The 13,266-nt window shown below is 38.7% G+C and overlaps 1 protein-coding gene across 5 annotated transcripts in view; it reads right to left on the bottom strand.

Annotated features, from left to right (window-relative positions):
• The window catches only part of Nek1 (NIMA related kinase 1), a 124,240-nt gene that overhangs the window by 77,416 nt on the left and 33,558 nt on the right, over nucleotides 1-13,266 (bottom strand). For 4 of the 5 annotated variants that reach the window (XM_059244859.1, XM_059244861.1, XM_059244860.1 and 1 more), the window contains one exon: nucleotides 7,820-7,983. The exons of the other annotated variant lie outside the window; for it this stretch is intronic. In XM_059244859.1, coding sequence (XP_059100842.1) covers nucleotides 7,820-7,983 — 164 coding nt within the window. The remainder of the gene's footprint in view (nucleotides 1-7,819; nucleotides 7,984-13,266) is intronic. 5 annotated transcript variants of the gene reach the window in all.

The raw sequence follows: 13,266 nt of genomic DNA, 5'->3' as shown, positions 1-13,266 counted from the left end.
GCAGGGAGGAATTAGAAACACTGTGAGGTTATAAGGCATAAACATAATGTAAAAGAGGACTTAGGTTTGTTTTACATGTCTACTGCAAAATCTAAGACATCCATCCTCTAAGGAAAAGTTTACAAAGGAAGCATGTAATTGACATACTAAGAATGGGATCACATAAATGCTCAATTTAAACCACAAAAAGCAGGGAAAATATAGAACTCAAAAACAGGGAAGAAAGAAACATGGCATGGTTGAAGAAACATAACAAATATGGTACACACTGACCAGAATATATCAATAATTCCTTTAAATACAAACAATAGAGACTGTCAGAAATGGAGGTGTCAAAAAGAAAACCCCATTAATTACAGACTATAAAAAAACCCACCTTAAATATAAGTATACACATAGAGAGAACATAAAGGAAATGGAGAAAGTCATGTTTATTGGGAAATGTGTAGCACTGAATATAAATATTATAAAAGATCTAAAATCAACCATCATTTTTAATTTAGGACATTACAGTGAGAAAAGCCACTAAATATAGGAAGTAGAAGGAAAATAATAATTAAAGTTGTAATTGGGTGTGATGGCACATGCCTGCAATCCCAGGACTCAGGCGGTAGAGGCAAAAGGATCAGAAGTTCAAGGGATGTCTCATGGGACCACGACACTAACAAACAAAGCAAATCAACAGATTACAAAACTGTAATCCCAAAAACTGGTTATTGGAAAGGATGAAATAATTCGATAAGTCACCAACAAGGTGAGGAGTAAGAGAGATGAGACACAAATTATTAATGTCTAATATAAAAAAAGAACATTGGTATAATTCCAGAGACCCTAAAATAGTAAAGAAATATTGCTCATAAACACAAAAATTCTCAATAAAAAAAGATATACCCTGGTTGGCCCGGAACTTGCTATGTAGACCAGGCTGACCTTAAATGCAAGAGATTCACCTGCCTATACCTCCAAAACGCTAGGATAAAAGTTGTGTGCCACCATGTCCAGTCAGTTAGCATAATACTTAGTGATGCGAAGCATGTATCAGAATGTTTGTTTCTTGCCACTGTTTGTTAACATATTGGGGAACTATCTAATATCACAACAAAGTACTACCTAATGTAGGAGAGAAAAAATGCACATACTGAGAAAGAAGAAATAGATTTTGTTCACAGATGACATGACTGTCTAAGGAGGGAAGAAAACCAATTTCTGAACTTAGTGAGAGATCACAGCAAAGGTACCACCTGATACAAGATCAGCACACATCAGCCAACTGCTTGCCTATGCATCAGCAATGAACAAGTGAAAGTTGATATTAGTACATTACCATTTACAATAGCAACTCCTAAAATGAAATAGTAGACACAAAGTTAATAACACACAAAGAGCGATACAAAGAAAACACTAATAGTATGCTAAAAGATACCAAAGAACCGAGGAATATTCCAGACATAATAGGAAGATTTCATAATATCAACATGTCAACTCTTCCCATACTTATCTGTTTATTCAACACAATCTGAGTTAAAATCCCAGCAAGTTAAATTTGTCACTATGAACAAATTGATCTAAAATTTATAATGGAGAAGAAATAACCAGAATAAGCTACTCAGTCCTGAAAGATGAAAGCTAGCGTAATGAAATAACCTGATTTTAAGATTTACTCTACAACATCTGCAATAAATACAATGTGGTTACTGGTTACAGGATAGACAAATAAATCAGGAACACAGTACAGGGCTCAAAGTAAGCGACACACAGCCAATTGATCTTTATGACCAAAAAACACAGGTAATTGAAGAAAGCCATGATTTGTCTTTTTAAGAAATATGGAACAACTGGATATCCACATGCAAAAGTAAATTAAACCTAGATACAAATCTTATTTCCTTCACAAAAGCAATTCAAAATGTATCAGAGACCGAAATGTAAAATATTAACCTATTCAACTCCTAAAAAAAAACAACAGAGGAGTGAGTCTTTGTTATCCTAGCAGATCACCCCAGCCTCTAGGCTTTAGGTCCAGGGGCAGAACCAGTGCCCCTCATACTCCCACCCACTGCAGCCCCAGTTGCAGGCCAGTAGGCAGGACTCCTGCAGGCAGGCCTGACTACCACCATTCCCCACCAGACTCTGTAACCTACAAGCCTCAACCAACTCCCCAAACCCACCCATCCTCCAAGACCACAACTGCTGACTCCACAAGCTCTGACTGGACCAAGAGGTGCTCCCTGAGACACAGATTCCTCCAGCTCCAATTGGACCAAGAGCTCCGACTGGACCGAGAGTGGCTCCCTGAGACACAGACACCATTTGTACCAATTGGAGGAAGAGATGGGTAGACGCCAGTGCAAGAATATATCCAACAACATAAAGAGCAATATGGCACCACCAGAACCTAGTGGTTCTACATCAGCAAGACCTGAACATCCCAATGTAGAAGAAGCAGAAGAAAAAGACCTTAAAAATGACTTTAAGGAGGATAGAGGCCTTTAAAGAGGAAAAGAAAAATTCCTTTAAAGAAATTAAGGAAAAGATTTCAAACAAAAAATTGGAAGAAATCTATAAATCCCTTAAAGAAAGTCAAGAAAACCAAGAAATATCAATCAAACAGGTGAAGGAAATAGTTCAGGACTTGAGGCAATAAAGAAGACACAAACCGAGGGAATTCTGGAAATGGGAAAATCTGAGTAAATGAACAGGAACTACAGATGCAAGAATAACCAATAGAATGCAAGAGATGGAAGAGAGAATCTCTGGCATTGAAGATATGATAGAAGAAATAGATTCATTAGTCAAAGAAAACAATAAAGCCAACAAAGTCATAACATAAAACATCCAGGAATCTGAGACACCATGAAAAGACAAAACCTAAGAATAATAGGGATAGAAGGAGAAAAATACCAGCTCAAAAGTACAGAGAATATATTCAACAAAATCATAGAAGAAAACTTTCCCAACCTAAAAGAGGAAATGTCTATGAAGATACAATAAGCTTACAGAACACCAAATAAACTTGCTGTGGATATTGCTCTGTATAAATAAAACACTGATTGGCCAGTAGCCAGACAGGAAGTATAGGCGGGACTAGCAGAGAGGTGAGAGCAAAAGGAGAGGAAGGCAGAGAGGAGGAGACACCAGCTGCCGTTCAGGGAGCATCATGTAGAGGCAACAGGTAAAGCCACGGAACACGTGACAACATATAGATGAACAGAAATGGGCTTAGTATAAGAGTAAGAGCTAGACAATGGTAGGCCTGAGCTAATGGCCGAGCAGTTTAAATAATATAAGAGTCTGTGTGTTTATTTTATAAGTGGGCTCCAGGACTGGTGGGACTTGGTGGGAGCTGGAAAGAAATTCTCCAGCTACAAATGGCGCCCAACGTGGGGCAAGAGTTTCCACCTAAAACCTGAGTAAAAAGATTCTAAAACGGAGATAAAAACAGTTCCTAGTTGTCTCTTTAAAGTTAGCAGCAGCCTGTGTGTTTGAGCTACTATCTACTATGGTGGGTTCCTGGCGTGCGCATTCAACCTGCAGTATGGTGGGAATGAGGCCTCTGTAAGTGGCACATTAAGCTGTGCGGTGGATTTAGCCTTTGCTAGTACAAAACAAAAAAACATTTCTGGGCTACATGCTGCTTTGATAGGAGCATAGACCCACTATTTCTGAGAGTTGATGGCTCCCAGAGCTGGCGGAAAACGTACCACCACCATGTTGGGAAGCTGAAGTGGGTGGAGCCAGCAGCCACAGTGCCATTTCAGTATTAGAATGCTGCAGTTTAAAGCAATAGGTTCACAATAATAAGACAAATTCAGATGAAATAGTTTACAATGTATGTAAAAATGTATGTAGGCTTGAAAGAGAGAAAAAAAGGAATATATACAGTTATATAAACAAATAGTATTAAAAAATAAAGTCTTTAAAGAGACAGTAAAATTAATATAAAAAATAAGCCACGTAAAGATGGCTATCACACAGGAATCTGGATTATGTTCTCTTTGATATTCGTAACTGAAGAAAAACATTTGATTGTAAAAGCTGTTGAGTTATGCCAAAATGTAAATTTTAAAGGTACCTTAACTTCAAATTTTGGATATAAGGATATGTTGTTTTGGAAAAGAGGCTCTGCTTTTGTTTCCACAGAAAACCAGAGGCTGTGGATTTGTTCCAGATTAAGATACATCAGGTTTGACCAGCCAAGACCCCCGAAAGGTCTCCAATGACACCATGGCCCAGATGATCCAACATCCAGAACAGTTTCGAGGCAACTGGCTCAAACAATACAGCCTCACGGACTACCCCATAAGCCTAAAATTTTCTTTGTGTCCCCATAAGATACAGCGCCGCCCTCCAGCAGGAAGTAGTAAGAAATGCTATGCCCAAATCCCCAAATATACCAAGCTGGCTTTGGAGATGAAATTGGCTCACTCCCCAAAAAAGAAGTCTCCTTGTCACATAATAATCAAACCACTAAACATACAGAATAAAAAAATATATATATTAAGAGCTGCAAAGGAAAAAGGCCACATAACATATAAAGGCAGACCCAGCAGAATAACACCTGACTTCTCATTGGAGACTCTGAAAGCCAGAAGTTCCTGGTCAGACGTTATGCAGACACTAAGAGACCACGGAAGCCAGTCGAGACTATTATACCCAGCAAAACTCTCAATCGCCATAGACAGAGTAAACAAAATATTCCATGATAAAACCAGATTTAAACAATATCTATCCATAAATCCAGCCCTACAGAAATCACTAGAAGGAAAAATCCAACCCAAGGAAGTTAGATGCACCCATGAAAACACAGGCAATAGATAATCCCACACCAACAAATACCAAAGAAGGGAAACACACAACATTACCACCAAAAAGTAACAGGAATTAACAATCACTGGTCATTAATATCCCTTAATATCAATGGACTCAATTCTCCTATAAAAAGACACAGGCTAACTGAATGGATATGAAAACAGAATCCATCCTTCTGGTACATAAAAGAAACATACCTCAACTTCAAAGACAGACACTACCTCAGAGTAAAGGGTTGGCAAAAGTCCTTCCAGTCAAACGAACTTAAGAAGCAAGCTGGTGTAGCTATCCTAATACCTAATGAAATAGACTTCAAACTAAAATTAATCAAAAGAGATTGGGAAGGATATTACATATTCATCACAGGAAAAATCCATCAAAACTGTCAATTCTGAACATTTATGCCCCAAATACAAGAGTACCCACAAGCTTAAATTGCACATCAAACCCCACACACTAATAGTGGGAGACTTCAACTACCCACTTTCATCAATGGACAGGTCTGACAGACAGAAACTTAACAGAGAAATAAGGGAACTAACAGACATTATGACTCAAATGGACTTAATAAACATCTATAGACATTCCACCCAAACATAAGAGAATATACCTTCTTCTCAGCACCCCATGGAACTTTCTCTAAAATTGACTACATACTCAGTCACAAAGCAAATCTCAAAAGATACAAAAAGATTGGAATACCTCCTGTATCTTATCAGATCACCATGGCTTAAAGTTAGATTTCAACGCCACCACAAAGTACAGAAAGCCTACAATCTCATGGAAACTGAATAATGCTCAACTGAATCACCACTGGGTCAAGGAAGAAATAAAAAAATTAAAGATTTCCTAGAATTCAATGATAATGAATGTACAGCATACCCAAACTTATGGGACACTATGAAAGCAGGAAGGTGTCATAAAAGGAAAGTTCATAGCTCTAAATGCCCACATAAAAAAGTTGGGAGAAATCTCACACTATTGACTTAACAGCACACCTGAAAGCTCTAGAACAAGAAGAAGCAAGGTCTCCCAGGAGGAATAGATGACAGGAAATAATCAAATTGAGGGCTGAAATCAATGAAATAGAAACAAAGAGAACAGTACAAAGAATCAATGAAACAAAGAGTTGGTTCTTTAAGAAAATCAACAAGATAAGACAAACCCTTATCCAAACTAAAGAGCAGAGAATATACAAATTAACAAAATCAGAAATGAAAAAGGAGACTAACAACAGACAATGAAGAAAACCAGAGAATCATTAGGTCATACTTCAAAAACCTATATTCCACAAAATTGGAAAATCTAAAAGAAATGGACAATTTTCTGGAGAGGTACCATATACCCAAATTAAATCAAGACCAGATAAACAATTTAAATAAACCTATAACTCCTATGGAAATAGAAGCACTCATTAAAAGTCTCCCAATCAAAAAAGTCCAGGGCCAGATGGTTTCAATGAAGAATTCTACCAGAATTTCAAAGAAGAGCTAACACTAAAACTCCTCAAATTGTTCCATACAATAGAAAAAGAAGGAACATTGCCAAACTCTTTCTATGAGGCTACAGTTACCCCGATACTCAATCCACACAAACATGCAACAAAGAAAGAGAATTACAGACCAATCTCTCTCATGAACATTGATGCAAAAATACTCAATAAAATATTGGCAAACCAAATCCAAGAACACAATAAAAAAAAAAATCCATCATGATCAAGTAGGTTTCATCCCAGAGATCCAGAGATGGTTCAACATATGAAAATCTGTCAGTGTAATCCATCATATAAACAAACTGAAAGAACAAAACCACATGATCATCTCATTAGATGGAACTAGAAAATATTATCCTGAGTGAGGTAACCCAGACTCAGAAAGACAAACATGGTAGGTAATCACTCATAAGTGGATACTAGACATAAAGCAAAGGATAATCAGGCTACAACCCACAGCTCCAGAGAAGCTAGGAAACAAGGTGGACTCTAAAAGGGATGTACAGATCACCTTCGGAAGGGGAAACAAGAGATCCCCATGAGTAAATTGGGGTTGAGGGGGGCAATAAAGGGGAGGGGATGGGGGATGAGAACATGAGGGAATGGGATGGTCAAGCTGGGGGAGGGATGGAGTGGGAGAGCAATGAAAGAGATGTCTTGATAGAGAGATTATGGGGTAAGGGAGAAACTGAGTGCCAGGGAAATTCCCAGGAATCCACAAGGACGACCCCAGATTAGACTACTAGTAACAGTGGTGAGGGTGCCTGAATTGGCCTACCCTGGTAATCAGATTGGTGAATACCCTAACTGTCATCATAGAGCCTTCATCCAGTAACTGATGGAAGCAGATGCAGAGATCCACAACCGAGCACCAGGCCGAGCTCCAGGAGTCCAGTCAAAGAGAGCGATGTGAAGAGGAAACATTTTAGGACAACAAAGAGAAAAGTGGAAATGAGAAAAATAAATAAGCTTTGGAGCTTTATAAAAAGTGTGATTCTAGTTAAATTTATGCTGTGAGTTACTCAAAGCAAGTGGATGAAATTATTACAGCCATATGTTGGCAGACAGTTATCACATGTTCCTTTAAACAGTATGTTCTGTCTCAGCATTAAAATAAGCCACAATAATCAGGCTGAATTGAAGAGTTACACATTTGTCATAATGTAATCAAGGGTCAAATTTGCACTTGAAGATTTATAATATCTAGGGAGCAAACAATGTTCTGTGTAAACATTGGAAAAATCATCGACAAGTGTAGATAAAGACACAATTACACACAGGACAAATGCACGGATCATCACAGTCCAAGCTGTTTGCATTGGCTTGTTTAGACACGACCTCCAGTCTTCACAGTTGTTCTAATAGCATGGGCATCAGGGAAATGGTGGTGACCTGCAGCCCCACTGGGAAATCCTGGACGAACTCCAGGTGGAATGCCTCTGCAGATAAACACTCACAGTAACTTCCATTAGCTTCTCTGAAGCAATGCACAAGTAACTTCACAGAGCACAGCCATACCTTTCTGGAAGCCGCCGACCATAGATGCCTCCTCTCCATCTCGCTTCGTTATCTTCTGCTCTTAGTCGCTGCATTTGATCGAAAATGGCGTGGTAATGTTCGTACTGCCCTCGAGAAGAGCAAGGAGATGGAGAGACAGCCCCTCCACTGCCAAAAAAGGGAGTCTGGGAATTAAACAAAGAGCTCTTACACGCCAGGTTTATCGCATAGGACCTAAGAGGCCTGAGCCATCCTTAAAGAAAAAGTCACTTTCAACACTTAACTTTAAAAATAGTGATTACCTAGTTATGACATACTAATAAAGACATAGCCAAAAGTAAAATGTTTTCCTACATAAGCAATCAGTGTTCTCGGAGTAGTCTTGCTGACAGTAAATAACAATGTGACAAACAAAAACATTAAGATGTCACTAACCTCATAAAAATATGGGAAAACCTAAACTTAATTATGAAGCTTTTGAAACATGTTTATATCCTACATTTTATATGATTCAGTTCTATGAAGTTTAAATGTATGGTTTAGAAGTCAAGCAGAATTTGTTTATATCACAGTTAAAAAACTTATTTAACAAAATGTGACTTTTGATACACTCCAAGTCTATTCACCAAGAAGATATGAAGATAAATACATGACTTAAATATATTTCATATGCATATAAAAGAGGAAAAACATATTTGCTCTTAATAGTTTTCAAACAAGTTGGAAAAAAACCAAAAGTAAAGCAGCATTCCAGTCATATGGTGAATGAACAAATGAAGTAGTTGCCCTCTGAAGTAAGGAGATTCACAAACCAGGAAAAAATAATGGCCATAGGTAAAAATCTATTTTATTTTAAAGTCCTGGAGAAAGATATTAAATAACCTAGCATGGACAATACTGTTAAAAAAAAAAAAGGGGAAAGAGTCAGGTAACTAACATGAAACACGCATGTGCTTTGTGTGCATGCTGTAGTAGGGAGAGGAGGGAAGGAAGACTACAAACACAGTTATAAGGAAGACAGCAGGGCATTAAACACCGGAAAGAAAGGGTTAGAGCAAAGCACTATTGGGCCTGGAAGAACGAAGTCATGAAATGAACAACAGAAAGCATTTCTAAACCTTCCAGTGCACTGAAACATTTTAAGGTCAGTAAGTCGATACTACACACAGAAGCAGAAATGCAGACAAAACCAGAAAAGCTGGTTAGAGGGCTGCTGGGTGACAGCAAGGCAGAAAAACAAGAAGAAAAGGAGTCAATGGAAAGGTAAGTGCTGAACAGACTTGTGGATTTTCTGCAGAAATGACCAACTGATAAAGGTAAAACTCTAAGGACTCAAGACAGAAGAACTCACAGTAAAGAAAGCTGTTGGAAATGGTTAAGAGATGAATGCAAATGAAAAGTGTAAGACTATAGAAATTTGGAAGAAGTTCACTGAAAAGAGAAAAATCAAATGATCTCACATGTAGAGTCTAACAGTACTGAAATCAAGAGAGAAAAGATGAATGGTGGCCTTTTAAAACTACTAATATTAGAACAGTTAGGCGGTGTTGGTGCACACCTTTAATCCCAATACTCTGAAGGCTGAAGCAGGCAGATCTTTGAGTTCGAGACCAGACTGATCTACAAAGTAAGTTCTGGGACAGCTAGGGCTATGCAGAGAAACCCTGTCTCAACATGCGCTGCCCGCCCTCCCGCTCCCCCCACACACACCAAAAAACCAAAACTAACATTAGAATCCAATAAAAGAAGCTTCCAGGAATTCCAATGAGAGGAGATTTGTCTTAACATTTTGATACCATACATAAAATTTTATGAGAAAGTATATTTTAAAAATCAGTTCAAAAGAATAAAAGACATTAAAATAACAGGATAAAAGTTGATAGAAATCAGAAAGATAATTAAATGGCTCCATCACAGAGGTCTTCTCAAATACCCCATACATTTCAAAATTTGTTCTTTAAGGGGCTGGGGAGATGGCTCAGGGGGTAAGAGGGTATGCTACTCTTCCAGAGGACCAGAGTGTGGTTCCCAGCACCCATTCGTATCAGTGGCTTAGAACTACCTGTCACTCCAGCTCCAGGAAATCTGATACCTTCTTTGGGTCTATACCCACAAACTCACCCCTGCATGCACATACACAGATGTAAAAATAAAAATTTAAAAACAGTCACTTTAAGAGTCAGAATTCGGGCCAGGTGGCGGTGGTGCACGCCTTTAATCCCAGCACTCGGGAGGCAGAGACAGGCGGATCTCTGTGAGTTTGAGGCCAGCCTGGTCTACAAAGCGAGATCCAGAACAGGCACCAAAACTACACAGAGAAACCCTGGCTCGAGAAAAAAAAAAACAAGAGTCAGAATTCGGGTTGGAGAGATGGCTTAGAGTTTAAGAGCACTTCTCTTCTAGAGGTTCTGAGTTTAATTCCCAACAACCACATGGTGGCTCACAATCATCTATATAATGAGATCTGGTGCTCTCTTCTCACAGACAGGCTCACATGCAGGCAGAACACTGTATACATAATAAATAAATCTTTTAAAAAAAAGTCAGAATTCTGTTAAAATGTGATCACATCTTCTACAAAACTGATACTCAGCTCAATGGTAAGATCTTGACTTTAAATAATTCTAATGTTTCTTTCTAATATAGTGAAAGTAGGTAAGTATCTCTGAAGATGCCTATGCAAAATGTCAAAACACTGTGTTAGAATGCTGATACACAATCCAACAATCAGCTTTCCTGAAGCACAGCTTATACACAATAAAGTTGACTGATTACAAGCACAGGTTGATGAGTATTTTTAACATTTTGTCTTTAGACATCTGTGTGTCTGTGAGGTATGGAGCACGTGCAGAGCTCAGAGGACAACACACAGGAGTCAGGTTTCTCCTTCCACTATGTGAATCCTAGGGACCCAACTCAGGTCATGAGGATTGGTGGTGAGTACCTTTACACACTGGAGCAACCTCTCCAGTACTAGTTTGTGATAAGCACTGATGAATGTGCTTATTCATGTAGCCACTGCCACAATCACAATCACTCCAGGATAGATCCCTCATGCTCCTTCAGTCAATGAAAAACCACTTAACTGCTTTCTATTGCTATGGCATGGATTTGCACGATTCTACCTTGACTCTTCTTAAAGGAAACATTTATTTTACTTTTCTAGTGCTAATTTTCTTTTAAAAAAAAAAAGTTTGTAATTAAAATAGAACTACATCACTTTCCTCCCCTCCAGCCCCAATTCCTCTCCAAAGCTTCTTTTTCTTCATTGTTTTGGGAGAGGGGTGGTGAACGAACACTTGCGTGTGTGTTTGTGTGTGTGTGTGTGTGTGTGTGTATACACATGTTTGCATTCTGCTTCTGCTGTGTGTGTGCATATTGTTTCAGGGCTGACCTCTCTGCACTGAGCAACCAATAAGAGAGTTAATCTCTGGGAGAAGCTAATTCTCCTTCTTCCAGCAGTCATTAGTTGCCTGTAGTTCCGTCTTGGGGTGAGACCCCACAAAATTTCTCTCCTTCTGCATTACTTTGTACATTGATAGTGCCATTGTTCTGGCCTTACTTATGCAGCCATTTCTAGGGGAGACAGTCTATCATCAATCTTAATCCTCCTGCTTCTCATAATGTTCTCTAGTAGTAACTTTAAGGAAGGCCAGGCTGGGTTACATGAAACCCTTCCTCAAACAGAACAAGACAAAACAAAACTACTCCAAAACTAAATAAACAAAAAAGCCACAAGCAGCCAAGTCGTCTTGGATTTTGCAATTGTCCAATAAAGTCAGATATTTGTACTTTTGAGTATCAATGTCTATATATAATAAAATTACTAATTTTGAATTATCTTAATTTTTGGTTTTCATTCATCTCTCCTTTAGGAATTTCCTTAATTTGATTCACATTACACTGTAACTCCAGGTCCTTAGCAACTGTGCAGAATCAAACGGCCTGACATAGTAAATATTTTAAACTTAGGAATGGGTACAGACACTAACAGAATTTACTCTTTATTGTGGAAGCATTATAGAATTCTATAAAGTGAAATAAACATTATTAAAGACATAGTACCTAACTATTCAAAAATGCTGTTACATTACCAAACAAGATTTATAAAATTCATCATCTTGCCAGGCAGTGGGGTGTACTCCTTTAATCCAAGCACTAGGGAGGTAGAGGCAGGCCGATCTCTAAGTTTGAGGCCGGCCTGGTCTACACAGTGAGTTCCAGGACAGTCAAGGATACACAGAGAAACCTTGTCTTGAAAAACCAAAAAACAAACAAACAAAAATTTATCATCTTATAAGAGCCATAGTGCCAGAGCTGGAGGGATGACTCAGTGGTTAAGAGTATTGACTGTTCTTCCAGAGGACCGGGGTTCAATTCCCAGCACCCACATGGCAGCTCACAACTGTCTCTAATTCCAGTTCCAGGGGTCCTGACACCCATGGCAAAACACCAATGCACATTAAAAAAAAAAAAAAAAAAAAAAGCGGCCGGGCGGTGGTGGCGCACACCTTTAATCCCAGCATTCGGGAGGCAGAGCCAGGCGGATCTCTGTGAGTTCGAGGCCAGCCTGGGCTACCAAGTGAGTTCCAGGAAAGGCGCAAAGCTACACAGAGAAACCCTATCTCGAAAAAACCAAAAAATAAAATTTAAAAAAAAAAAAAAAAAAAGCGCCACAGTGGCGCAGCAGGCATTATGGGAACACAGCAGGGGCTCAGCTGGCTGAGGTGGAGATGAAAATATTTCACTATGTTTTTGTCAAGGAGTATGGAAAATGGGGCTGGAGAATTCACTCACTCAGTTAGAACTTGCTGCTCTTGCAGAAACCCTGTGTTTGGTCCAGCCCCCACATGGTGGCTCATAAACAACTGTAACTCCAGCTACAGAGGATGTGACACCCTCTTCAGATCTCTGTGGCCAACAGCACGCATGAGGTCCATGCATGTACATACATACATGCAGGCAAAACACACACACACATAAAAACAAAATAAATCTAAAAAAATTATTTTTAAAGGAGTAAGGAAGCAACCATCAAAATCTCAATACTGATGGTGAATTTGGTACAAAAAACGTTGGACAAGACTCCTGAGCCCACAGTTAAATACGGGGTCAGCTAATTTTTAACCAAGGACCAAATTCTTAGTTATTTCTTATTGATCAGGAAGTAATAAGTGCTACTCATAGAAAACTGAATTACTTAAAATACTATGTAATGTTTACTTTAGTACTGACTTGGGAAAAAAGATTCTTATGAATTATTGATATGTAATATGAAGAACACCTCAAAAGAGAGAAAAACAACACAAATTGAAGACAGTATATCCATCTAGGTGAAACAAACAAAACACATTTTGACCACATCATAACTTTGAGAGAAGAGACAAGATTGGGAAGTAAGTCATTTTGACAGCCACCTACTGTCTGTTTCAACACGGAGAGGCTAATGGGAGCAGACAAGTGAACTG

Source organism: Peromyscus eremicus, chromosome 17 (genome assembly GCF_949786415.1).
Source record: "Peromyscus eremicus chromosome 17, PerEre_H2_v1, whole genome shotgun sequence".
In the NCBI taxonomy this organism is placed as follows: Eukaryota; Metazoa; Chordata; class Mammalia; order Rodentia; family Cricetidae; genus Peromyscus; species Peromyscus eremicus.
Note: the sequence above shows the minus strand (reverse complement) of the source record. Positions and strands in the feature narration are given on the sequence as shown.